The 22,750-nt window shown below is 51.7% G+C and overlaps 1 protein-coding gene across 13 annotated transcripts; it reads left to right on the top strand.

Annotated features, from left to right (window-relative positions):
• The first annotated feature begins 534 nt into the window (after window positions 1-534).
• On the top strand, window positions 535-22,523 carry SLC6A12 (solute carrier family 6 member 12). Of its 13 annotated transcripts, none has more exons than XM_084766723.1 (17): window positions 535-630; window positions 1,052-1,110; window positions 4,017-4,080; window positions 5,402-5,631; window positions 8,336-8,470; window positions 9,749-9,889; window positions 10,631-10,718; window positions 11,773-11,905; window positions 13,686-13,820; window positions 15,502-15,605; window positions 15,924-16,048; window positions 17,144-17,256; window positions 17,643-17,780; window positions 18,466-18,568; window positions 20,126-20,226; window positions 20,575-20,745; window positions 21,988-22,523. In XM_084766723.1, the coding sequence occupies exons 4-17, from the start codon at window positions 5,418-5,420 to the stop codon at window positions 22,129-22,131; spliced, it is 1,845 nt and encodes a 614-aa protein (XP_084622849.1). In that variant the 5' UTR covers window positions 535-630; window positions 1,052-1,110; window positions 4,017-4,080; window positions 5,402-5,417; the 3' UTR covers window positions 22,132-22,523. The 13 variants fall into 13 exon arrangements, with proteins under 13 accessions (XP_084622849.1, XP_084622846.1, XP_084622842.1 ...); XM_084766720.1 differs by lacking the exon at window positions 4,017-4,080 and adding an exon at window positions 1,917-2,002; XM_084766725.1 differs by lacking the exon at window positions 535-630 and adding an exon at window positions 662-682.
• Window positions 22,524-22,750: the final 227 nt, after the last annotated feature.

Here is a 22,750-nt window from a genome sequence, read left to right as displayed (position 1 = left end):
CAACTTCCCCTGTCTCCTTTCCACCTCGAGCTGAAGAAGCATCTTGATCTTTCCAGAGGCCACAGGCCTTTCGCAGCCATGCTGTGAACACAACCCTGCTTTGGAAAATCCTCCCATCATTCCCCACGTGTGTTCACATTTGACAGCTGCCAGGCTGCTGCAGATGAGCCTTTGGTATGCATGGCTTTTTGCTGCACAGAATTAAGAAGTCTAGATCTCAGAATCCCTACCAGAGAGAGAACTCTCCTTAAGAACCTTCACAGCAACCCTGAAAAGCACCCACTATCCACCTTCCCAGAGGAGGGAAACTGAGGCTCGGAAGCTTCCTCAATTGAAAGACCATAATAAGAGAGGGGAGGGAAGTCAGGGTTAGGTGAGCTGTGCCCTGGATCCAATTTACATTTCCCTTCCTGGGATAGATAGGCAGGCTCTGGAGCTTTCTCTAGGAAAATCCCAAGGAGAAGGCAGTGGCTGCGAAGGTCTAAGCTTTGCTGGGGAGCTGCAGAGGGCAGGTACTTGGTGGAAAACTCCAGTGTGTGATTCACCCTCCTCCCCAGCCCTCGTCACTGAGGCCAACTCCCCTCCCAAGGTCCTCAGTGTCCAGTTGGTGGCTCCCATCCCACTGCTCTGGTAAGAGGGGCTGTGTACCTTGCCTAAGAGGAAGCCAGTATTTGGGGTGGAGGTGAGGGTCAGGGATGAAGGGCCAGCAGCAGGAGAACAGAGGTCAGGGAGGTAGGGGCTGCCTGAGGCAGCAGTTCAGCAAGGCTCTGGGGGGTTTGTCCTGGACAGTGCCCACTAGGAAGACACTAGTCAGGAGGGAGGAGGGCTGAAGAGGACAGGGAGACAGGATCAGGAGGCTTGCCAATGGGTGTTGTAATCTGGGTTTATAGACTTTTCAGTCTTTTTGCTTGTGGTATTTTGTTCTCTCTCTCTCTTTCTCCCTCTCTCTCTCTCTCTCTCTCTCTCTCTCTCTCTCTCTCTCTCTCTGGACCACTGGGTGGGGCTGTGGCAGGGAGGGGCAGAGAACTGAAGGTGAGAATTCTTCTTCCAGGTCTGGAGAAACTTACTCAATCAGGAGTAGGAGGAGGTCTGCCTGAGCTGAGAGACCAGGTGAGTGGGAGTGGGAAGCATGTCTGATTGTCGCACTGTCTGTAAAACCCCAAGACTGGAGAGCTGAGGGCTCACACCAGAGGCAAGACCTGGCAGAACTGTGTGTCTGGGCAAGAAGCAGGGAACTTCGGTCCACTGAGGCCACAGGAGTCTGATGTTTAGGCATGCTCCGATGTCACCACCCAGCAGAACTGCTCAGGGACAAGCCTAAGCAGTAAGAGAGTCCACAGATGAGGAACTGCTCCTGAGAGGCAGGTCATCTGCCTGCCAGGGGAGGGCGGTCGGTTCCCACAGGCAGGAAGGGTGAGCGGATGGATCTGGAACTAAACGGGTCACAGGTTGGGGGCGCTTGCTTCCCAGTTAGCCAGGGCCAGAGCAGGAAGCTTGAGCTCCTCTCAGAAGGGGGACACCAGCTGGGCTAGGACTGGGTCTGAGGCGGGGCTGGGGAAGATGTGGGCTGCCACTGTGGAGCCCTGCTGCCTACCAGGTGTGAAGGGCTACGAAGAGCCAGGCTTTGGGGCCATGCACACAGGTATGTGTGTGCAAAGGGACGTGACGGAATGGCACCAGGGTGTTCAGGGGTGGGTACTGGTATGTGGGTACGGGCTGAAGTGAGGCTGGGTCTCTCCTGTGCTGGGAAAGGAGTGAAGGTGTCTTAGTGGAACCCTAGCTGTATGCGGTGGGGGGTGGGGTGGCGGGGAGGCAGGCAAGATTTCTGGAGGTGCCTCCTAGAACCAGGGTGGGCTTCTGTCTAACCTGCCCAGCCCCTAAGAAAAGAGCTTAGGCTGTCCTTTCTCGTCCTTTAGAGACAGAACCCAGGATCTGCTCAAGGGCACCCAAGTATGGCGAAGTCCCTCTCCTGCCCCCAGACTGCCCCAGCCTGGCAAAGCAGGTAGACAGCCTGTAGAGGGAATCTTGGCTCCGGAGGTAACAGAGCTAGCGAAGGGGACAGAGTTGCCTTTGCTGTCACTAAATCATTCCTAGCAAACAGACTAGAGGTGGAAGGGCACTGTGGGGGATGGGGCTGTCCCTTTGGATTCGTTGTGTTTGTGTTTTGTGAGACAGGCTCTCGCTATGCATCTGCCCAGGCTTGGAACTTAACCACCCCGCCTCTCTGCCGAGTTCTGGCAATCTCAGGCAAGTGTTGCCATACTGGCCCTTGCGCTTCTGCAAGAAATAAAAAGAAAAAAGAGAAAAAAAGAAAAGAAAAAAAAAAAAAAGAGGGCTCTGTGTAGCTTGTTTTTACGGCTAATGTCCTCCTGGACATTTCTTCCCCGAGTCTAAGTTGAATGACCAGTGCTGTGGTTTCAGCCCTGTCCCCCTCGGCTCACCGCGGCCCCTTAGCTCACCGCGGCCCAGGGCCATCGCTCTCTCCTCTTTTGCATGCCTTTACTTTCATTCTGCTCTTCCGGTTTTCCAGTCTTACCTGTGACCCGTGCTCTTCTCACAAATCTTTTAAAAGACTTTTTATGTGTCTGTCTTTCTGCGTATGGATGTTTCGCCTGCACGGATGTCTGTCTGTACATTCCATGTTTGGGGCCTGAGTAAGCCAGAAGGAACCCCTCCCTGAAACTGAGGGTATAGGCAGTTATGAGTCACCATGTGGGTGCCAGGAGTTGAACCTGGGTCCTCTGGACGGGCAGCCAGTGCTCTCAATGGCTGAGCCATCTCTCCAGCCCAATCTTTTATTTATGGAAAATTTTATGCCTGTAGCTGTTCATCATCTGAAGTTCTGTTCTTCCTTCTCATCCTTGATAAAGCTCAGTCTTAGGCCTGGACTGGGTTCTGGATTTGCTTGCTCCCTTGACCCTGGTCTCCTCCATCTTTTCCTCCCTTCCTTCATTTACTTCTTTTCCCACCAGGCTTCCCCCTCCATGAGATCCTCTTCATCTGGCAATGGCTGCTAGAGGTGGGGAGAGTAGAAGGGTTGTCCTCTGCAGGTTCCCTTGGAGTTCCTTGCATGTGGGGCTTGCTGTGAGCCCAGTTAGCCCATGGCTTAGCAAGCAAAGGCAACCTGTTATGGTCTTTGCTACATCTCTCCACCTTTACCGGCCCACTCTGCCCATACCCCTATTGAGAGAGAGAAAAGGGGTCGTTCTCTCTTCTGGGAGACTTAAGGCTCAGAGGGAAGGTGTCATTTGCCTAAATCACGAAGCAAGACTGTCTTACTACTTGTTATCTTGGTTCAGCCCGTCAAGATCCACTTAACTGAGCGGCGCTGGGTGTCATCCCCACATCCTCATCTATAATGTGGGTCCAATAGTACTAGTGACCTCAGAGGCTGTTAGGATGAGATTTGATAGTGGACGTTAAGAACTGTATGTCTTAAGTCCCTTGTTGACTCAAATGTTGATCTCTCGTTGTTGTAGTTAGCAAGTCTGGGTGAACTTGATTTCCTGTCCAGTGCTTTTGTGGTGGTGTTTGCAGCTCACTCATTAGCTCTTTATTTGTTTTTCACTTATCATTTGAAAATGATTCAGAGGTCACTCTGCAGGGTGACAACCAGTTCAGACCTCATTGACTGCTCCCCCTTGGGATGAGCACCTATGGGCTCCGGTTCTGTAGGCTGGAGCCCTCCTTCCCTGTCTCATCCTTTTCCCTTGTGTCTGAGAGGCTGGAGTCCTGACTTTGCACCAGCTCTTCCCCCTATCCTTCTCCCCCCGCACAGAGCTTGCTCTTAGAAACCCCGAGTCTATCCCAATACCAGAACCTCACCCTGCCATGCTTTCTCATTCCTGGGACAGCCTACACCCTCCAAGTCACCTTCAAAAATTTTCCACAACCCTAGCTGGTTCCTGCCCACGCCTTTCTAACGGACTTGGGCTTGGGCTGTTGCCTGGGTTAAAAGGACCAACAAACAAACACAGAGTCTTCCTTCATAAAAAGACTCCCTTGTGTTTCCCCAGAACCCTGGAGGAGTATGGAGTGCATGGTAGACCTGGGCATTTGATTCCCTGAGTGTCCCTGGAGGTGAGGACCAGTGGACTATGCTTCCGTGACAGTAGTCTAGGCACCTCCTTCTTGGCATTTCCCCAGGGGGAAGGCAGTAGTGGCCCCAGGATGATCAGCTGTGTGGAGGGAGGGAGGGAGGGAGGGAGGGAGGGAGGGAAGGGGGGCGGGAGGAGGGAGGAGGGAGGAGGGAGGGGAAAGCAAGCCCAGGTTTCAGATGCAATTTGCATCCTGGAAGTTGACAAATAGACATGAGGGACAGAAAACGGAATGGACAGTGGACCATGGGAGCCTGGGAAATGCTGGACATTTTAGATGGCAGGGAGATGAGAATGACAACAGCCACAAGGGGCAGCTCCTGCCAGGCTGTCCTTGAAAGAGCCAGGCACTCGGCATCCGGGGGTCATCTTGAAATGACCACCATCTAAGTGGCCTCTCCTGGCCCCAGGGTCCTCAACCTTTCTCAGGACAGACATACAAGGAAATAGCTTCCCTTGAAGGCCTACAGCTGGAGACCGGATGCCAATCCTGTCCTCAGCTGGCCTTACCTAGAGGCCCCACCTTCCCCCTCCCTCCCAATCAGAGCCCACATTGAGCCAGCTCCCATGTTTACCAGGCCTCTCCACCGATCACAATTGCCCAGGAAAGCCCCGTGAGCCACCTCGGCCATACCTGCCCTTTAGCCCTGGCACCCCTGGCAGCCTTTGAGCCCTTCTGGTCTGGAGGTCAGAGGCCAGGTTGCTGTTATTCACAGCATACTGAAGATCTGGACAGAAGGGCCAGCTCGGATGGTGGCCGGCTAAAGATCAAAAAGGATTTGAGCTATAAGGTCCTCAGTGATGGGGTTTTAGTCACAGCTCTATCCCGTGGGTGGTGTTGGGCAAGTCTCTGACCCCTGAAAACCTGCTTTGTTCATTGCTTTGTCTGCTGAAGGCTTGGCAAGCAGAGATCTGCTTTCTGTTGGTTCAGCCTCATAACTCAAAGCAGAGTATCACTTTAGGTAGAAATGCCCCAAGAGCTTGGGAAGACAGATAATATGCGAACAGGAAGGACTGGGCTGAAAAGATCAGGGTGAAGGGAGTGCAGGTTTTGTGCGTGTGAGTGTGTGAGTGTGTGAGTGTGTGAATGTGTGTGTGAGTGTGTATGTGTGTGAATGTGTGCATACGTGTGTGTATGTGTGTGAGTGTGTATGTGTACAGGTGTGTGAGTGTGTATGTGTTTGTGTGTGCGTTTCTGTGAATGTGTATGTAAGTGTATGTGTGTGAGTGAGTGTGTTTGTGTGTTAACAGTCCCTCTTCTCTCACCAGGTATCTGCCTCTCACAGTTCTGCCTTACCTTACAGGGCCTCCTTATCCAGTATGGACAGAAAAGTTGCAGTCCATGAAGATGGGTATCCTGTGGTCTCTTGGGTCCCCGAGGAGGGAGAGATGGTGGACCAGAAAGGCAAAGACCAGGTGAAGGATCGAGGCCAATGGACCAACAAGATGGAGTTTGTGCTGTCAGTGGCTGGGGAGATCATTGGGCTAGGCAACGTCTGGAGGTTTCCCTATCTCTGCTACAAGAACGGAGGTGGTGAGTTCATGTTCATGTGGTGTTGTGGGAGTGCTGTGCCCTGCCAGGTGGGCCACGCCTTCCTTGGAAGTGTGGTCAAATGGACCGGGGACAGCCATGAATCCGGAAGGCTCCTGTTGGGTTCCACCTACATCTCTAGCCTCAGTGACCCCCTTCTTCTGAACTGGGGGTGACACAGTGTCCGGAACTATGTGAGATTTAGGTGAGACAGCAGGCGGCAGCACAAGACCTGGGGTTTTAAGCCTCTGCATTACTCCCCACAGATGGTGAAGGCTAGTGGGATTCACTCATTGGTTCACTCACTCACCTTTTGTGACTCCAGGCCTCTTGCAAGCCAAGGCTCTGCTCTAGATACAAGCCAGAGCTTGGTCTGTGTGCTGCGTTCTGGTGAAGGCTGCAGGTCACAGGCAAGAAGCCCACGTGGCGCATCATGACGTTGAGCTGAGTGACAAAGAGAAAAGCAGGGAAAAGGCACGGGGAGGGGCTCCTGGACATGAAGACTGTAGAAGAGAGACCCTTGTGACTGATGTGATTCATTCTTGGGCCTGGAAGGTAGTTCTTCTTGCAGAAGCGGCTTATTCTTACAAATATCAGAACTGTTTCAGGAAGAGGAAACACATTTAGAGATACTCATTGTTTAGAAAAGCTTTCTAAGCCCTATTTATACTTCACCTGATAAATATCTAGGTGTGTCCAATCCTTTGACACAGGTTTGACATTGATGGAGGCAACCTCTTGTGGATTAAAAATATTTTTAGAGAACTTGCTTGTGCCTTTCCTCAGCGTTCCCCAGACAGCACAATCTAGCATCCTAAGGTGAAGCATGCTCAGCATGGGTGAATTTGAGGATATGATCAATGAGACAGATATAACAGGATGCATGTTACGGTTCCAGTCATGTATTCCATGTGAGGTGCCCAGCGTAGGCAAATTCACAGAGACAGGAAGTAGAATATCATTGGCAGGGGCCAAAGAGGTAGAGCTCATGTTTAACGCATCCAGAGTTTCAGTTCGGGGAAATGAAAAAAGCTTTGGAGGTTGAGGTACAGCCTTGGGAACACTTGGGAATACAGTACTATGGAATTGTACACTTATGAAAAATGCGTATACTTACATTGCTTGTACTTTAACCTGCATATACATATCAAAAAAAGAAAAGAGGAATTCCTCAGCAATTGGCCTAAGGAAATTTGCATGAAGGAACAAAATTGGAAAAGTAGGTTAGGATATGGGTGATTTTCACTATAACACCAAACTAAAAGTCCAGTGATATAATCCTAATAAACCCAGACCCTCTCTCCCCCTACTAGACTATTCTATGGGCACTGAAATGGTGTCATGCACATATTGACACAAAGAAGTTTGTGATGTGAATTTCAAAGTGGTGTTCAAGTAACATATAAAACATTGTAATTTTGTGTGTGTGTGTGTGTGTGTGTGTGTGTGTGTGTGTGTGTGAAGAAGAAATGGGTGTGCTTACAAGAAACGTAGGGGGGGGGGCCTGTAATTCCAATATTTGGGTTGCTGAGGTAGGAGCATCCTAAGATCAAGGCCAGACTGACAACACAGTGAGCCCTTGTCTAACAAAACAGAACAAGGCAGATTCTAAAAGAACTGGAGTAGAGTTCCGTGGTAGAGCACTCGCCCACTGTGTGTGAAGCCCTGGGTTGTCATCCTAGTGTTTTGTCACCAACAAAAGATGGGAAGGAAATCAGGGAGGAAGGGAGGAAGGCAGGCAAGCAGGCAGGTAGCAGGCAGGCAAGCAGGCAGGCAGGTAGCAGGCAGGCAGGCAGGCAGGTAGCAGGCAGGCAAGCAGGTAGCAGGCAGGCAGGCAGGCTTCTAGAAGGATCATACAGTGCTCTGTGTTTTCTTTCCCTTTGTGCTCCCTGATTTTCCTCCTCAGTGGGAGTGAGGACTTCAGAGGCGTTATGATCAGGGGTGAAGCCTCAGGGTCAGGAAGCTTGATGTGGTGTGTTTGTTTCCTCAGCTACACCTTAGCCCTTGTGTTCTCAGCCTGGGCTTGGATTTTCTTACCTGTAAAGGGGGATGAGATCAGTAGCTTCTTGGTGGTGGTGGTGGTGGGGTTGATTTGTGAGGGTTCATGCTGCTGAAGCTTAGCAGAGGGTCCGACATAGAAAGCACCAACAGAGCGCTAAGTTGCAAAACTCCAAGGCCCCTCTCCCCACGAGGGACCTCTGGGTTGAGGCAGGACCTCAGTAGCTCTGCGGGTCCCCACACAGCTTACTGCAGGGCAGGCCGACCACATGGGCCCTAGGGGCTGAGGAAAACCCTCTGAAAACTATTGGTGAGAAAAGATGCTTCCAAGCTGGCTTTTTTTTTTTTTGTCTGTTTGTTTCCCAAACGGACCCATCTTGATAGTTTAATAAGCATATCAAATTATACAGAACACATGTTTTTCTTTCAAAACTAATACGTGATTTGATTTGTAAAACACAGTGAGTGAATAGTTCATTTATTGGAGCTTCCATCTCAGGATTCGTTTCTTTTCCTCCAAAGACTTTGCCTGACTATTTAGGGGCTCAGGTTAGGATTTTCTTCTGGGCACTCCTGACAGCGTGCCACCAGGCAGAGACAGCGTGGGTCTCGGGTATGTGAGAAAAGAGACAGAGGAAAGAGACCCTGGAGGGGGTCCAGGGTCTGGAAGCAGCAAGCGGCTCAGACTCTGCCCTTCTTCTCTTTTCAGGAGCCTTTTTCGTCCCCTACTTCATCTTCTTCTTCAGCTGCGGCATCCCGGTGTTCTTCCTGGAGGTGGCGCTGGGCCAGTATAGCAGCCAGGGCAGTGTTACTGCTTGGAGGAAGATTTGTCCCCTCCTCCAAGGTGAGTGATACCCTGGACCAACCATCCCCATCCTGCCTCCTGCCTGTATTTGTTGTCACTGCTCTAGCTTTCCTGCTCCCAGCCTCATCCCTCTCCTGTGCCCTGTGCAATCAGCTTCCTGAGGCCCAATGTTTAGATACCCAGGGAGAGGGACCTGTCAAGAGACACAGTATAGAGTTATTGGTACCAAATTAGGTGTAGATATTGGAACCTGAGCCCTAACCTACATCCAGGGAAAGTATGTCTGATGACTCTACATCATGACCCAAACAGGCTTCAAAAGACTTCATAAGCACGAGAATGCTGCTGACGGTGAGCGCCAGCGTCTATGGAGGCTGCCTGTGTCAGTGTTTGTGGGAACATTTTGCATGCATTCCATTGGGGGACTCTCATCAATTCCCTAACCCCATTCTATGGATAAAGAAAGTGGGGCCATTCACTGAGAGTTTAACGCCCCCCCCTCCGAGCCCCTCCTGGGGTCTTTTCTTCTTGCCTCTATTAGGGACAGCTCACTCTTCTCAGTAGATCTGTGGTGTGGACACAGGCAGCTGGGGCATCTTTTCCCTAGCCTCCCTTAGTGACTTAGCCAGTTCTCTGGGCTGCAACGGAGAGCCCAAGAGCCCTCTTGTCTTTGGGACATCCCTTATACCTCAGACGCAGAGGTTCTTTCCTCTTGCTAGTGTCTGGAGGACCACTAGGGACCAGGCTACCTGGGTCATTTGTCCAAAAAGTGACCAAATTGGGTTTGTCTGATGAGAACTGGGTATTCTGGCTCCTGAGAAGGTTGGTTGCCTGACCAAACACTGGAGAAAGGCAAGGCTGGCTGCAAGTTACACCTCTTGGAGCCTTAGCTGGCTGCTTGTAGAATCCAGGAGACCCCTAATGGGGCTACAGCCCAGGAAAGCAGCTAAGGTCTCTGTGAGAATTTCCACAGCATGTTTCCATCCAGGAGGCCACGTTCTTGCCACAGCCGCAGCGGCTTCTGGTGTCCCTGCCAAGTGTGCCTTGTTCCTTCCTGTCCTGCCACTTTTCATTTTACAGGTAATATATGATGGTAATAGAAACGTAGGAAGTGCAGGCAGGGGAAAGAGAGATAGTAATAGGGACAGTGATAAAGATGATAAAGATAAAATATTTTCACTGCAATGGGAGGATATATAAGATAATGAATTTATCCATCTTCCCTTAAGAAGGTGATAGGAATCTCCGTGTAGGAGTACATGTGACTGGCAGACCCTGTGTGTGCTGATTTCTTTGACTCTCTCTTTGCTCCTACAGGCATTGGCATGGCGTCCGTGGTCATTGAGTCTTACTTGAACATCTACTACATCATCATCCTCGCCTGGGCCCTCTTCTACCTGTTCAGCTCCTTTACCTGGGAGCTGCCCTGGACAACCTGCACCAACTCCTGGAACACAGGTATCTGTGTGTCAGCCCCGCCATGGGGCCTTGACCATGACATTGGTCCATGGTGGCTGGGGACAGAGGGTATCACAGACCTTGTCTTATAGCTGAGCTACGTGGACTGTGCTTTCAGTTCTACTGGCCGGCCCTTCCATGTAGCCACTATGGGGACCAATGGGGGCTGTTATACAATGACAGCATGCCTCCGTTTAGCAAATGTTCCTGGGCACCTCTCAGGTGCCAAACACGGTCAAAACTGAGCAAAGATAGCTAGGACCCCACAGCTGTCTGGCTTGGCTGTGGTAGAAGTAGATGAATCCACAAAGCCAGACTTCCCCTTGATGTGTGGGGCACAACAGTACATCAAGTAACGGGAGAGGGAAGAGCCCATCTTGAGAACAGTACAGAGGGAAGTTCAGCATATGGTCTAGGTTTTTCTGTCCATAGGATGAAATACCAGTGTGACACAATGGGCAGGCCAGGGGCAGGCTATCCTGGGAGCTGCCCATGTGGGCGGTACTGCTCTGGAGGATTTCAGCACATTCGTAGGAGTGGCCAGACTCTCTGGGAACAAGTGCAGTGGACACAGGTTCTACAGGGAGGAGGAGCCTGTCTCACTGATATCCTGGCCCCTGAGGCAACTCCTGGGCCTAGAAATGGTGGGTAGCTCTGTTGCTAGGTCATAGAATAAGTGCAAGGGCGTCCTTCCTCATCTGGTCCCTAACTGATACACATCCCCAACCTTGTCCCCGACAGAGCACTGCGTGGACTTTCTGAACCGCTCAACAGCCAGAGCAGTGAACCAATCTGAGAACGTCACCTCACCTGTCATGGAATTCTGGGAGTAGGTCCTGGGTCTGGTTGCCCTATGCCAGGGGCCCTAAGGACAGGGAGCCTGGATGTCTGGACTGTGCAAACTTGAACTTGGTGGTGCATGCTTAAGCCTCCGTGCATGCTTTCTAGCACCGCCAATCCTCTGCCCTCTAGACCTGTATCCCTTAGGAACAAGGGAAGCTTCACATTCAGCTTTGATTGCCTGCCTGTACTTTCATACTTAACCCAAGCCTTCACGTGTCATGACACACTTGCATTTTCCCATCTGCACCCATTCATTCTTCTGGCTGTCCTCCTGTGCCATTCCCACACATTCCCAGACCTCCGCCCACGGGGGTCACAGAAACCACCTTTACTATCTCCTGGCAGCTGGCTGTGTGCATCTCTTCTAATCTGTGTTCCCTGGTATCCAGTTGGCAGCTTGACACCGGCTGGCATTTATTTGCACCACAGAGAAGTGCTCACCGTCCACTCTCCTGCGTGATGCAGACGGGGTGCACCCCTACCCCCGCAGGCCGTGTACACTAGCTGCTTTACCCCGTTGCCTACCTGTGTCCTCACACTGACTCACCTTACACACACCCACCTGTCTGCCTGTGCCCTCTCACCTGCCCATTCCGGGCCATCTGAGCTCTCTCCCAGACAAACCCATCCCCACTCTCATCTTCTGATCGTGACACACTTCCACTCCCTCCCCTGGTCCCGTGTCATCGCTGACCTCCCTCTGCATGTGTGTGCCTTGTCTGTCACTCACTCCCAGTTTCAATACCTTCACTTTCTTTATCTCTCTGTACAGCAGAGAGACCTGCATGAGTTAGAAAGACACAGGTACCTGTGGGATCACAGCGATTTGGTTTTCTAACATCTGGGGACACTCAGACCATGGGTGGGTGGGTGGCATGGCCATGGAGAGAGTGGGGGGGGGGAGGGCTGGGAGCGGCAGGGATGGAGCAGCCCCTGTAGAGTGTTATCTGTTGGGTCATCTCTTGAAGACTTGGTTACAGAGGCAGATTGTCCCCTTTGGTCTTTCAACTGGTTACCTATTTTCTTCCCCAATCCCTTAGGAGACGGGTTTTGGGTATTACTTCGGGCATCCACGACCTGGGGTCCCTGCGCTGGGAGTTGGCCTTGTGCCTCCTGCTCGCCTGGATCATCTGCTACTTTTGCATTTGGAAGGGGGTCAAGTCCACGGGCAAGGTAAGGAGGTGTCCTGGCTTCTTGTGAATAGTTACAGTCACCGAGAGTCCCCAGGGACACTTGAAAGGGCCCCTCGGGAGAGCAGAAAGAGCAGTTTGGGAGTGATGTATTTATGTAAGCATAGGAGAGGTTGCAGGAATACAGGGATTTAGTTTAATATTAGGGGAGACACCGCCCCAACAGATGTCAAAAGACCTGTTTAATCTAAGCAATTTTTAGAGCAAAACAAGCCCATAAGAGACCTACTTTTGGAGCTCATCAGCTTTCAAGCAATATGGGGTGGTCTCCTACTCACCTTTGTGTGGGTGCATCTGTGTATGTGTCTCCATTGTATACAACAGGGTCTCATATCCTTAAGACACATCTGTTGTATTTAAGGGCACATGAAGAAGAGTTTCCATACAAATTAGTGGACAGACCATCTTTAGGGGTAGGTGCCAATCAGTGAGGGGGTTTAAGCCAAGAACGGGCAGCAGTGGGCTTGTTCTATAGTGAGATTTCAGACCTGGGCATCCAGGGATTTGGCCATGATGCCTCCTATTTTTCAAAGACAAGATTAGCAGGTGCTAAGCATCAGACTGGCCTTGCGCCTGGACTTATGAGCATCTTAAGGGAGGGCAGGATGATTTCAGTGTGCGGGTTGAGGGAGCATAGTCACGGGGTGGGGGGTGGGGTTGAGAGTGTGGGCCATGCCTGTGGTGGCAGGAACTTGAGGCTGCTGGTTATCACATGATGCTGACTAGGAGGCAGAGAGTTTGGGTGGGAAGCAAAGCTGGGTTCTAACAGTGTCCACCCCAAAGTCTCACAACTTCCCAGCATAGCGCCACTACTGGGAACCAAGTATTTGACACGTGAGCCTGCAGGGAGCATTTCACAATTCATTTCACAATGAGATGGTGCTACTCTTTTTTTTCCCTGGATGGTGGTCAAAAAAGGCAAAATCAGTATAGATAAGAATGATAACCGGGTGCGGTGGTGGCGCACGCCTTTAATCCCAGCACCCGGGAGGCAGAGGTAGGCAGATCTCTGTGAGTTCAAGGCCAGCCTGGTCTACAAAAGTGAGTCCAGGGCAGCTAAGGCTACACAGAAAAACCCTGTCTCACAAAAGAAGAAGAAGAAGAAGAAGAAGAAGAAGAAGAAGAAGAAGAAGAAGAAGAAGAAGAAGAAGAAGAGGGATGGTGGTGGTGGTAGTGGAGGCCAGGCAGACACCACCTGGTCAAGGCAGCATGGAGTCCCTTTTGAGTCTCTAGGACACTCAGGCCACTGCTGCCGCCCCAACCATGACCTGGAAAAATACAACCTTGATCACATGCAGATTGCCAGGCAAAGCTGGCTACCTTTTTCCTGGAGAGATACCCACACTCAGGGGCTTTGGGTGTGGGGTACCCAGGATGGTGGATGGAGGGGGTCCAGGCTCTGTACTTGTGAGCTGGGAGCTCCTTCTTGTCCCTGTCTTTCCCCCACTTGCACTCCCCTCCCCCCTCCCTGCTGATGTGTATCACACTGGGCTGGGGAGTAGGACCTGCTGGAATGTGTAAAGGGAGGTGTGGAAAGTTTCACGCACTCGCCATTGGCTGTCTGGGTGAAGCTGGAGGACTGAGCTCCTGCAATGGATGTGGGGTGATGTGCTGTGCCTGGAGACAGGTGGAGGCAGAGCAGGATGATGGGTGGAGACTCCTCCCCCTCCTCCCTGCCCTCCCCCGCCCTCTCCTGCCCCCCCCCCCCCCCCCCCGCCTCTGTGTACCATGCCAGGAGTGACTTTGGCCTGCTTTCCCTCCAGGTTGTTTATTTCACAGCCACGTTCCCCTACCTGATGTTGGTGATTCTCCTGATCCGGGGCGTCACCCTGCCTGGAGCCTACCAGGGCATCGTCTTCTACCTGAAGCCAGACTTGCTCCGCCTCAAGGACCCCCAGGTGGGTACCACCAGGGAACCATTAACTGATATGTGTCCTCACCAGACTCTACTGCACTTTTAAAGTCTTCTATTGCTTTTCCTTTGGTTTAAGAGAAATAGATGTATACTGAAAAAGATATGATAGAAGAAATTTGCAAAAATTGCATGAGAGTCCCTTGAAATCCTGCCACCACCACTATTAGCATTTTAGTCGCTTTCTTCCCCACTCATAGGTGGTGTGCATGCATTAATGCAATTGAGATAATTTTATTTAGAGAAACAGACCGTCTTGACTTAAATTTTGTTATAAGCCTTTCCATGCCATTACATCCGTCTTTAAATGCCATCTCAGTGTCTGCATAATATTCCCTCCAAACAATTTATTCAACACAAATATCCCGAGGGCCTCTTAATAGCTAGGTTTCTGCCTGGTGCTGGCCCTAGAGCAGCGGAGAAAACAGACTGTCTCCCCACCCTGCTGAACCCTGAACCCCAGCCTCAGACACTAAGGTGATACCTACTTTTAAATATACATAGTCTATCAGTTTCTGAGGGTGACTGTGACATGACAACATACCTGCAGGCTCTCATCTCTCCTTAGAAATGGTGCGGTATTTTTTTGTCTGACCAAAGCTTGTCCTACAACACACATTAAGTCATCTCTTGGTTGCTTGTAATACAATATCAGCTGTAAATAAGTAGTTGTCCTTTTTGTATCCATACAGGAGACAGTGTTAAGAAAAAAGTAACTCATACCTATAATCCCAGCACTCAGGGAGGTAAAGTCAGGTGGAGCTCTTTGAGTTCAAGGCCAGGGTGGTCTTCAAAGTGAGTCCAAGACAGCCAGGGCTACACAGAGAAACCCTGGCTTGAAAAACTAAAAACCAAACCAAACTCAACAAAACCAAACAAAAAAGGAAAAGAGTCAGTTCTTGTCAGGACAGGTATATATATATATTTTTTCTGAATATCTTTCATGTGAGGGTTTGTTAACTCTCCACCCCACCCCCACCCCCAATGTGTCTCTAACCAGCCTGGGACTTAGGCAGCTAGACTGCCTGGCCAGGGAGCTCCTGGGTTCTGCACTGGGCTTATAAATGCACACCGCCAGGCCTGGGTTTTTAACCTGCTTATGAGAATTGAACTTGGCTCCTCAGGCCAGTACTACCACCCCAGTCCCAGTAGTAATTTATTTTACTCTTTGGTAAGTATGTAGACCCAGTAGAATCACTTTATGGTTTATTTTGTTGTTCACTACAGGTGGGGCTGGGCGTCTCCTCGTGAATGTATTGGCCATTTGCAATTCCACCTCTAGGATTTGTCTGAGCATATTTTTTTTCTTTCACCAAGAAGTCTTGGTGGATTTCTTTATATTTTTATGAGGTAGCCCACGCACCAGGTCATAGTTCATAAGGTGCCATGTAGACACCCTGGCTGAATGCACGCCGGGGACTCGTCACTTTAGCAGGCCCCGGTATAGCCTGGAAGTGAAATAGCCCGATATGCACTTGATGCCTCCTCCCTACCCATAGAACCAGGCTGGAAATGGGTCCTGCCCGTGAGAAGGTGGATGTGGAGGAAGGGGACAGTGACTGGGAGTAGGATGCAGGCATGATACGGTGCTCTAGGGAGGGGCTGCAGTCTGCTAGCCACAGCTCCAGGCCCTGCTCGCCTCTACCGCTTTCTTGGGCCTCACGTAGGTGTGGATGGATGCGGGCACCCAGATCTTCTTCTCCTTTGCCATCTGCCAGGGGTGCCTCACGGCCCTGGGCAGCTACAATAAGTACCACAACAACTGCTACAGGTGAGAGCCGCTGGTGTGGCAGGGGAGGGCAACCCTGCCTCCGTGGGAGCTGAGCAGGGTTAGTGTGGACGCCTTTCCAAGACCCGGTTAATCTTTCCCCTTCCTGGTCCCCTCCTCCTGTCCTGACAGCTGGTGTCTGTCTGCTTTACCTGCGCCATACCGCACTCTTGCTTTCCCATTTCTTTCTTTCTGTGTTTTTCCACTTCTCTTCCTCTTCCTTCTCCTTTACCGTCTGTCTTTCGGTCTTTCCTTCTTGCCTTTTCTCTTCCCCTTTCTCTTTTCTTCCCCATCTCCATCTGACCTCACTTATCCCCACAGGGACTCCATCGCCCTCTGCTTCCTGAACAGTGCTACCAGCTTTGTGGCTGGCTTTGTTGTCTTCTCCATCCTCGGCTTCATGTCTCAGGAGCAGGGAATACCCATTTCTGAAGTGGCTGAGTCAGGTAGGAGATGCTCTCCACATGCTGCTTGGGACTCCAGGAAGCAGATCCATTCTGCTGAGAGAGGGAGGAGTCACAAAACGGGGCTAGGGGCCTTTTTAGCTTGGAATGGTGGGGGGTTGTGTGGTATAATGGTACAAACAAAGCTTTTAGGACTGTGGGAGAGAAGAAAAGGAGAAGGGAAGAAAGCAGAAAAGGAAGGGAGGGAAGGAGCTGGGGAAGGATGAAATGATGTGTGTGTGTGTGTGTGTGTGTGTGTGTGAGAGAGAGAGAGAGAGAGAGAGAGAGAGAGAGAGAGAGAGAGAGAGAGAATGCAAGCATATATGACGCTTAGTCCCAAGGAAGAGCACAGAATGGAATTGCTTGTTTTCCTTTAAAGAGCCACATCTACACGCCTACACATAAAGGAGCACAGATACACTAGATACACACATAGGTACTCACAACATATAGTCATATGAACAGTCAAAAATGCTCAAGACTCACAGACATTCACAGATACAGACACACAGAAGATCACACCCACAGACACAGGCACTCAGAGGCACACAGAGATCATGGAAGTCCACACTCACAGGTGCTCACAGGCACAAGCACACAGGTGTGTTTAGTCATCCCCAAGGAATCCCATGTATAAATTCACACACACACACACACACACACACACACACACACACACACACACACACTCATAAATGAACACATAAAGATCACAGAAGTCCACACTCACAGATGCTCACAGATACACACTAATCCTCACATAAACTCAAGGCATGTACACAAACACTAACGGATGCACACAGATGCTAACAGACATGCATAGAATCTCACAGACCCTACAGATGGTCATAGCTGCAGACACGCATAGACAGACACAGCTGCACACGAGCTTTCACAGACACAGAAGCTCACAGACACACATAGATGCTAACAGCACACAGACGCCCATGGACACTCATAGGGACTCACAGGCATGTCAAGACACACGCAGATGTTCTCACACACTCCTGGGTACACCAGGTGCTAAGGAGAGGAGAGGGTTCCTCTTCAGGCAGTGAGAGGGCTGGGGTCCACATAGCTGTATTGTGTCCCTGGCAGGTCCTGGGCTAGCCTTCATTGCTTTCCCCAAAGCTGTGACGATGATGCCTTTGTCCCAGCTGTGGTCCTGCCTTTTCTTCATCATGCTCCTGTTTCTAGGGCTGGACAGCCAGGTATGGCACCCTCGTCCGGGGTCCCTCTTTCAGCGTCTGCTCCTCTTGGTAGCACTTTTCCTCATATACCTTTCCCTGAGCATGGATCAGAGGCCTCGCTATGGTTCGAGTCTTTTGCCTGGTGTTCTAATGGGTAGTCCCAGGCCTCCAGAGCCCCTGCTGTGAAAGGGCCAGGACTGTGCTCCCCAGATGTTCAGCCCCTCCCCATTTCCAGCCCTCCCCACTGGAATTCCTTGATCCGAAGTTGTAGCTGAGGGCAGGGCTGGCTCACCACTGCCCCACCGCCGCCCCTCAGCATAGACCAATAGCGTGTCCCACAGCAGGGTCGTGTGGGGCAGTGCCCTGGCTGCACAGCTGTCTCATTCTACTACTGTCTTGACTCACAGTTCGTCTGTATGGAGTGCCTGGTGACGGCCTCCATGGACATGTTCCCTCAGCAGCTTCGGAAGAGCGGCCGGCGGGAGCTGCTGATCCTGGCTATTGCCATCGTATGCTACTTGATAGGGCTTCTTCTGGTCACTGAGGTGAGAGGACAGCGTGGGGGCTCCCTCCCTCTGCCCAGGGACTTACACCCTCCCTCTGCCCGCTCATGGTGAGGCTGAAGGTCCTGCTCACTGGAGTCTAAGTGCTGGGGATGGGAGCCACACACAAATGCCCTAAACATGAAGGTGTTGGGTGGCAGCGAAGTCTGTAGCTATGTTGTTGCCTTCTGTCAAATGCATGCACCTACCTGTAACACTGTTGGGCATGCATGCTATCTTTCTTTCCTCAGGTCCCTTGACCCTTAGGCAGAGTTCCCTCTGTGATATCAAGGAAGGCTGTTACTGCGCTTGGTACCTTTTCCCATTTAGCCAATCAGGCTTTCTCTTGAGCTTGACAGGTGTTTAGGCTAAGACCCTTCCCTAGGCTTATCACATGAGAAAGGACTGCTAGCCCAAAAGGAACAGCATGAGAGGTACCAGTTCCACCAAGAAGGAATACTAGGCAATAATACACTATCACAGGCCCCCCCAGAACCTCGCGGGCTCAGGAATTATTGTCCTGAGGCCGATGGTAGTTCCTGACGGCAGAACCAGGTTGAGCGGTCTCCTGGTAACTGCTACACGTTTCTCCTGAGCAAGGCAGGCTAGGGCAGCATACCTCGCTGTGGGAGCACAGGTGTGGGCCCTGCCCAGGCCTCAGCTCTCTCCTCCTCCTCCTCCTCCGCAGGGTGGGATGTACATCTTTCAACTCTTTGACTACTACGCCTCCAGTGGCATATGCCTGCTCTTTCTCTCCTTGTTTGAGGTGGTCTGCATCGGCTGGGTGTATGGTGAGTGGGACAGATGGCTACGCAGCAGGAACGAGATGCCCCAGGGCTGATGAGGGCAGGCTCTGCTGTCCAGGACGGGAGTCTAGGTCTGGCTGCCTGGCTTGATTCCTTTTTCTAGGAATGTCAGACATGCTTGGAGGCCCATGTCGCTCTTAGAGTCAAGGCAAGGACAAAACAGGCTTTCTTCATCAGTGGACTCCCTGTGAGGGGGGCGGCCTTTAGGGCCGTTTGGTCTGACACTTCCCCCCCCCCATACCCACCCTCAAAAATCCTTAGTTGCCTTTCCAACAGCCAAGCCACTCCTGCAGGCTTTGCTGACCACTGACCACTCCACGGACAGTCCTCATGCCTTCAGAAACAGTTTCCCCCAGTGGTGCTGTTATATACTGCTTTCCTACAGGGAGGTGTCCTGACTTCAGGGGAGGGCCCCTGGGCCCCACAGCACTGAGATCACTAAGTGGCAACCCCAGTGCCTCAATGTCTAAGCCACTGTCATGCTTGGCAACAGCTGGGGCAACACTGGGCAGGCCACATGCCACTTCAAGCCTTATGCAGCAGAAAGGCAGGCTCAGAACAGATGCTCTTTTGCCAAAGCTTGCATAGCTACTAAAGGGAAATGCCATCTCCATCCAGGTCTGTAGGCTCCTTTGCAACAGGTTCGGGGACACAGTGAGAATGTCACAAGGCCCAGAGCAGAGAGAATGAGTAGACATCTCATATTAGGGTCTCAGAGGAAGCCTGGCCAGGAAGGTTCTTACTTCACAGCCTTGGCCTTCCTATGGTGTCCTTTTTCGTCCTCGGAGCTGGCTCCTCTTCTCACCGTAAGCATTTGATATTTGCCCGATTCTCCAGCAACTCTTGCTCTCAAAGGCACCAATAAACTCAATCAAAGAGGTGGACACACCGCCTGGAAGTATTGGGCTTGGAACGCTGGCCTTTAGAAGTCAAAGCTGTGGTGGACATGTAAGGGTTGGCATCCATGCGTCAGTGATCAGTGCAAAGGCAGAGGCTAGAGGAGTCCCCTAGTCGTGGCCACCAGTGAATGGTTCTTCACCTCCAAGGAGACTGGCTCTGCCTGAAACGAGGGCCAGTGTGAAAGCTGACAGAAGCCAAGCCTGTCAGTGTCCTCACTAAGCACAAACCGACCTGGCTGTGCGCAGTGTGGGGGAATTCCCAGGCCTGGAATTGGGGGTGGGGTGGGGCACAGCTCTATTCCTGGTGCTTTTCTGGCTTTTCTCTGCTCTGCGGTGTGGGTCAGTAAGGATTTGCTGGGACTGGCTCTTGTAAGCCTGTATACTCCTATGTGGATAGGACAGACGCTATTCATCCTTAGACAGGATGGCAGAGGTTGTTCCAACAGCTTGTGGGTGGCAGCCTCTGCTGTTGCCACCGCCACCACTGTTCTGTGGCCCAGAGGCTGGGTCTGCATCTCTTTAGCCACTGTGTTACCATTTCCAGGGCAGCCAAGGCTCGGGGGAGGAGTGGGAGTGCTTCCCAAGGCCCAGGAAGTTGTCTTTACCTCCTGTTCCCATCCTTTCTCTCACTCTGCTCCCTTAGGGGCTGACCGTTTCTATGACAACGTTGAGGATATGATTGGCTACCGGCCATGGCCCTTGGTGAAGATTTCCTGGCTCTTCCTGACCCCTGGCCTTTGTCTGGTACACACGTAACCACAGCCCCTTCTCCCTTTTGTGTGAGGAAGACGTGGTGTCTGGAGGTTCTTTCCTGCCTGGGCAGGGGGCTGGTCCCTCTCTCTACCTTCTCTCCTGGGCCTCCCATCCATCTGCCTTCATTTAGTCTCTTCTGCTTCAGCCCTCCCTCAAAGCCCTACTTACTCCTGATAGGCCTCTTTCTGTCTGCCTTGAGCTCCTTAAACCCCAATGTTCGCCACCTGCCTCAGTTCCTGTGACTGGTAGATCAGCAGCCCCTCGGTGTGGTTGGGTGGCCCTCTGCAGGGAGGGAATCTTGGTGGCTCCTGTCTCATCCTGCCCATTCTCTCTTTTAAGGCCACCTTCATCTTCTCCTTGAGCAAGTACACACCTCTCAAGTACAACAACGTCTACACGTACCCTTCTTGGGGCTACTCCATCGGGTGGCTCTTGGCTTTCTCCTCCATGGGCTGTGTTCCACTCTTCATCATCATCACCCTCCTGCAGACCCAGGGTTCCTTCAAGAAGGTAGGTGGCTGTGGAGGTGACCCAGTGAAGAAGGCCCCGGAGGGAGGCTTAGGGGCAGGAGCATGCATCAACTCCCCATACAGAAAGCCCTGGGACTACATGGAGGTCTTTAAGGCCTTTGAAGACCATGCCTCTGGGATCTCCGGTACATAGCATCTGACATCAGGCTGACCACGAAAGCCAGCTAGCCGAGAGCAAACTGTTTAATGGTTAAGGGAAAACAAGCACCAAATGGGGCCAGATGCAGGACGGTTAAAGAACACATGCAGAGCCTGGCTTGGGAAAGTGGCCAAGTGCACCCTGGCTCCTGGCTTCTTTGCTTGTCATAGCCCCATCTGAGGCACAGCAGATGGCCTCCTGTGTAGTCTGGGGTATGCCTTCCTGGAAGAGGCCATTGCCAATGGCCCATAAAAACATCAATTTTGTCGGTCAAAGTCAGACTGTCCAACAGTAACAGAGAGGCCATCTACTGTGCTTTAAGCGAATGGGCCTTTTGAATTCTTACATATCAGCAAGGTCAGAGATGGAGGATAGCTGGGAAAATACTTAATGGGGCATATAACAATAGTAATTAGAAGTGCAGTAATGACAATCATAACTTATTGATCACCTGCCCTGTGCCAGGAACTGTCCCTAAAAGGTGTGTCGTGTGTTGTTACCCCCACTTTTATGGATGATAGGATGGAAGAGTTAGGCGAGTGACCTGAAGCTGTCTAGGTTGTTCTAGTTAGAACTGGAAAACCAGCCGGGCGTGGTGGCGCACGCCTTTAATCCCAGCACTCGGGAGGCAGAGGCAGGTGAATTGCTGTGAGCTCGAGGCCAGCCTGGTCTACAAATCAAGTCCAGGACAGCCAAGGCTACACAGAGAAACCCTGTCTTGGATAGAGGGAGAGAGGGGGGGGGTAGGGAGGGAGGGGTAGGGAGGGAGGGATAGAGAGAGGGAGGGAGAGAGAGAGAGAGAGAGAGAGGGAGGGAGGGAGGGAGGGAGGAGAGAGAGAGAGAGAGAGAGAGAGAGAGAGAGAGAGAGAGAGAGAGAGAGAGAGAGAGAGAGAACTGGAAAACCGGGAGTTCGTACTCCTTTTTTGAGTTCGTACTCTCAATCACCTCTCACTGTCTGGTTTCACCTCTGAGCCATCTGCCTTTAGCCATGAGCACCTGCCTTTGTTTCCGGGGACATAACCACAAAGAGCGTCCTCCCACTCGCCCCAGCACCTGTTCACTCCCTGCTTCTCCCCCCCACAGCGCCTTCAAAGACTCATCACCCCGGACCCCAGTCTGCCCCAGCCAGGGCAGCACCCACCTCGGGATGGCCCCTCTGCTCAAAACTGTTCGCCCTCTCCGGCCAAGCAGGAACTCATTGCCTGGGAGAAGGAGACGCACTTGTAGGAGGTGCCAGGGGCCAGGTGATTCTAGAGCCAGGCACCTGGTCAAGGCAACCTCCTCCCTGGGATAAACCTCTGCTCCATCCTGCTGAGACCTTCCAGGTCTCCGGACACCCCTTCCGGGGAGCCAGTTTTCTGTTCAGCTGGAACAGCTGGTCGCTTCTCAGTTCTTCCCAACTGTGCTCCAGGAAGCCCTGTGCTTTGAACTCAGACCCCTGACTTTTTGGATTGAAAACAAACAAACAAACAAACCAAGAACTGGACAGGCAAAGTGATGCTTTCAAGTTCACGTGGAGCTCAAGACCTCCTTTGGACTTGCTGCTGTTTGCTGAGGCTTGGGAGCCTCCAGCCTCACCCCTTCCTCGTTAACACGCCTGTATGGATCACCTGCCACTAGCTGAGTGCTTCTTGTCTCACTCCATTTTAGCTGTCTTATGGCTGGGAGGTGATGTCCACAAAGGCACTCAAGAATGGGGACATACCTTGTTAAGTTTCCTTCTAGCCTCTATCCACCAGGCTCCTCCCCCTAGCTTTCCATCTTCTTCTCCCTCCCTCCCTCCCTCCCTCCCTCCCTCCCTCCCTCCCTCCACGCTTCTCTCACAGACACACACACACACACAGAC

Source organism: Acomys minous (assembly GCF_964271855.1).
Source record: "Acomys minous genome assembly, chromosome: 17".
Lineage (NCBI taxonomy): Eukaryota > Metazoa > Chordata > Mammalia > Rodentia > Muridae > Acomys > Acomys minous.
Note: the sequence above shows the minus strand (reverse complement) of the source record. Positions and strands in the feature narration are given on the sequence as shown.

Excerpts from the sequence above, each read along its gene's own strand:
- SLC6A12 (XM_084766720.1), top strand. The coding sequence starts at position 1,953 with ATGGCGAAGTCCCTCTCCTGCCCCCAGACTGCCCCAGCCTGGCAAAGC. Across the intron at positions 10,719-11,772 it reads CCTGTCATGGAATTCTGGGA|GAGACGGGTTTTGGGTATTA; the intron begins GTAGGTCCTGGG and ends CCAATCCCTTAG. Across the intron at positions 18,569-20,125 it reads CTGCATCGGCTGGGTGTATG|GGGCTGACCGTTTCTATGAC; the intron begins GTGAGTGGGACA and ends CTGCTCCCTTAG.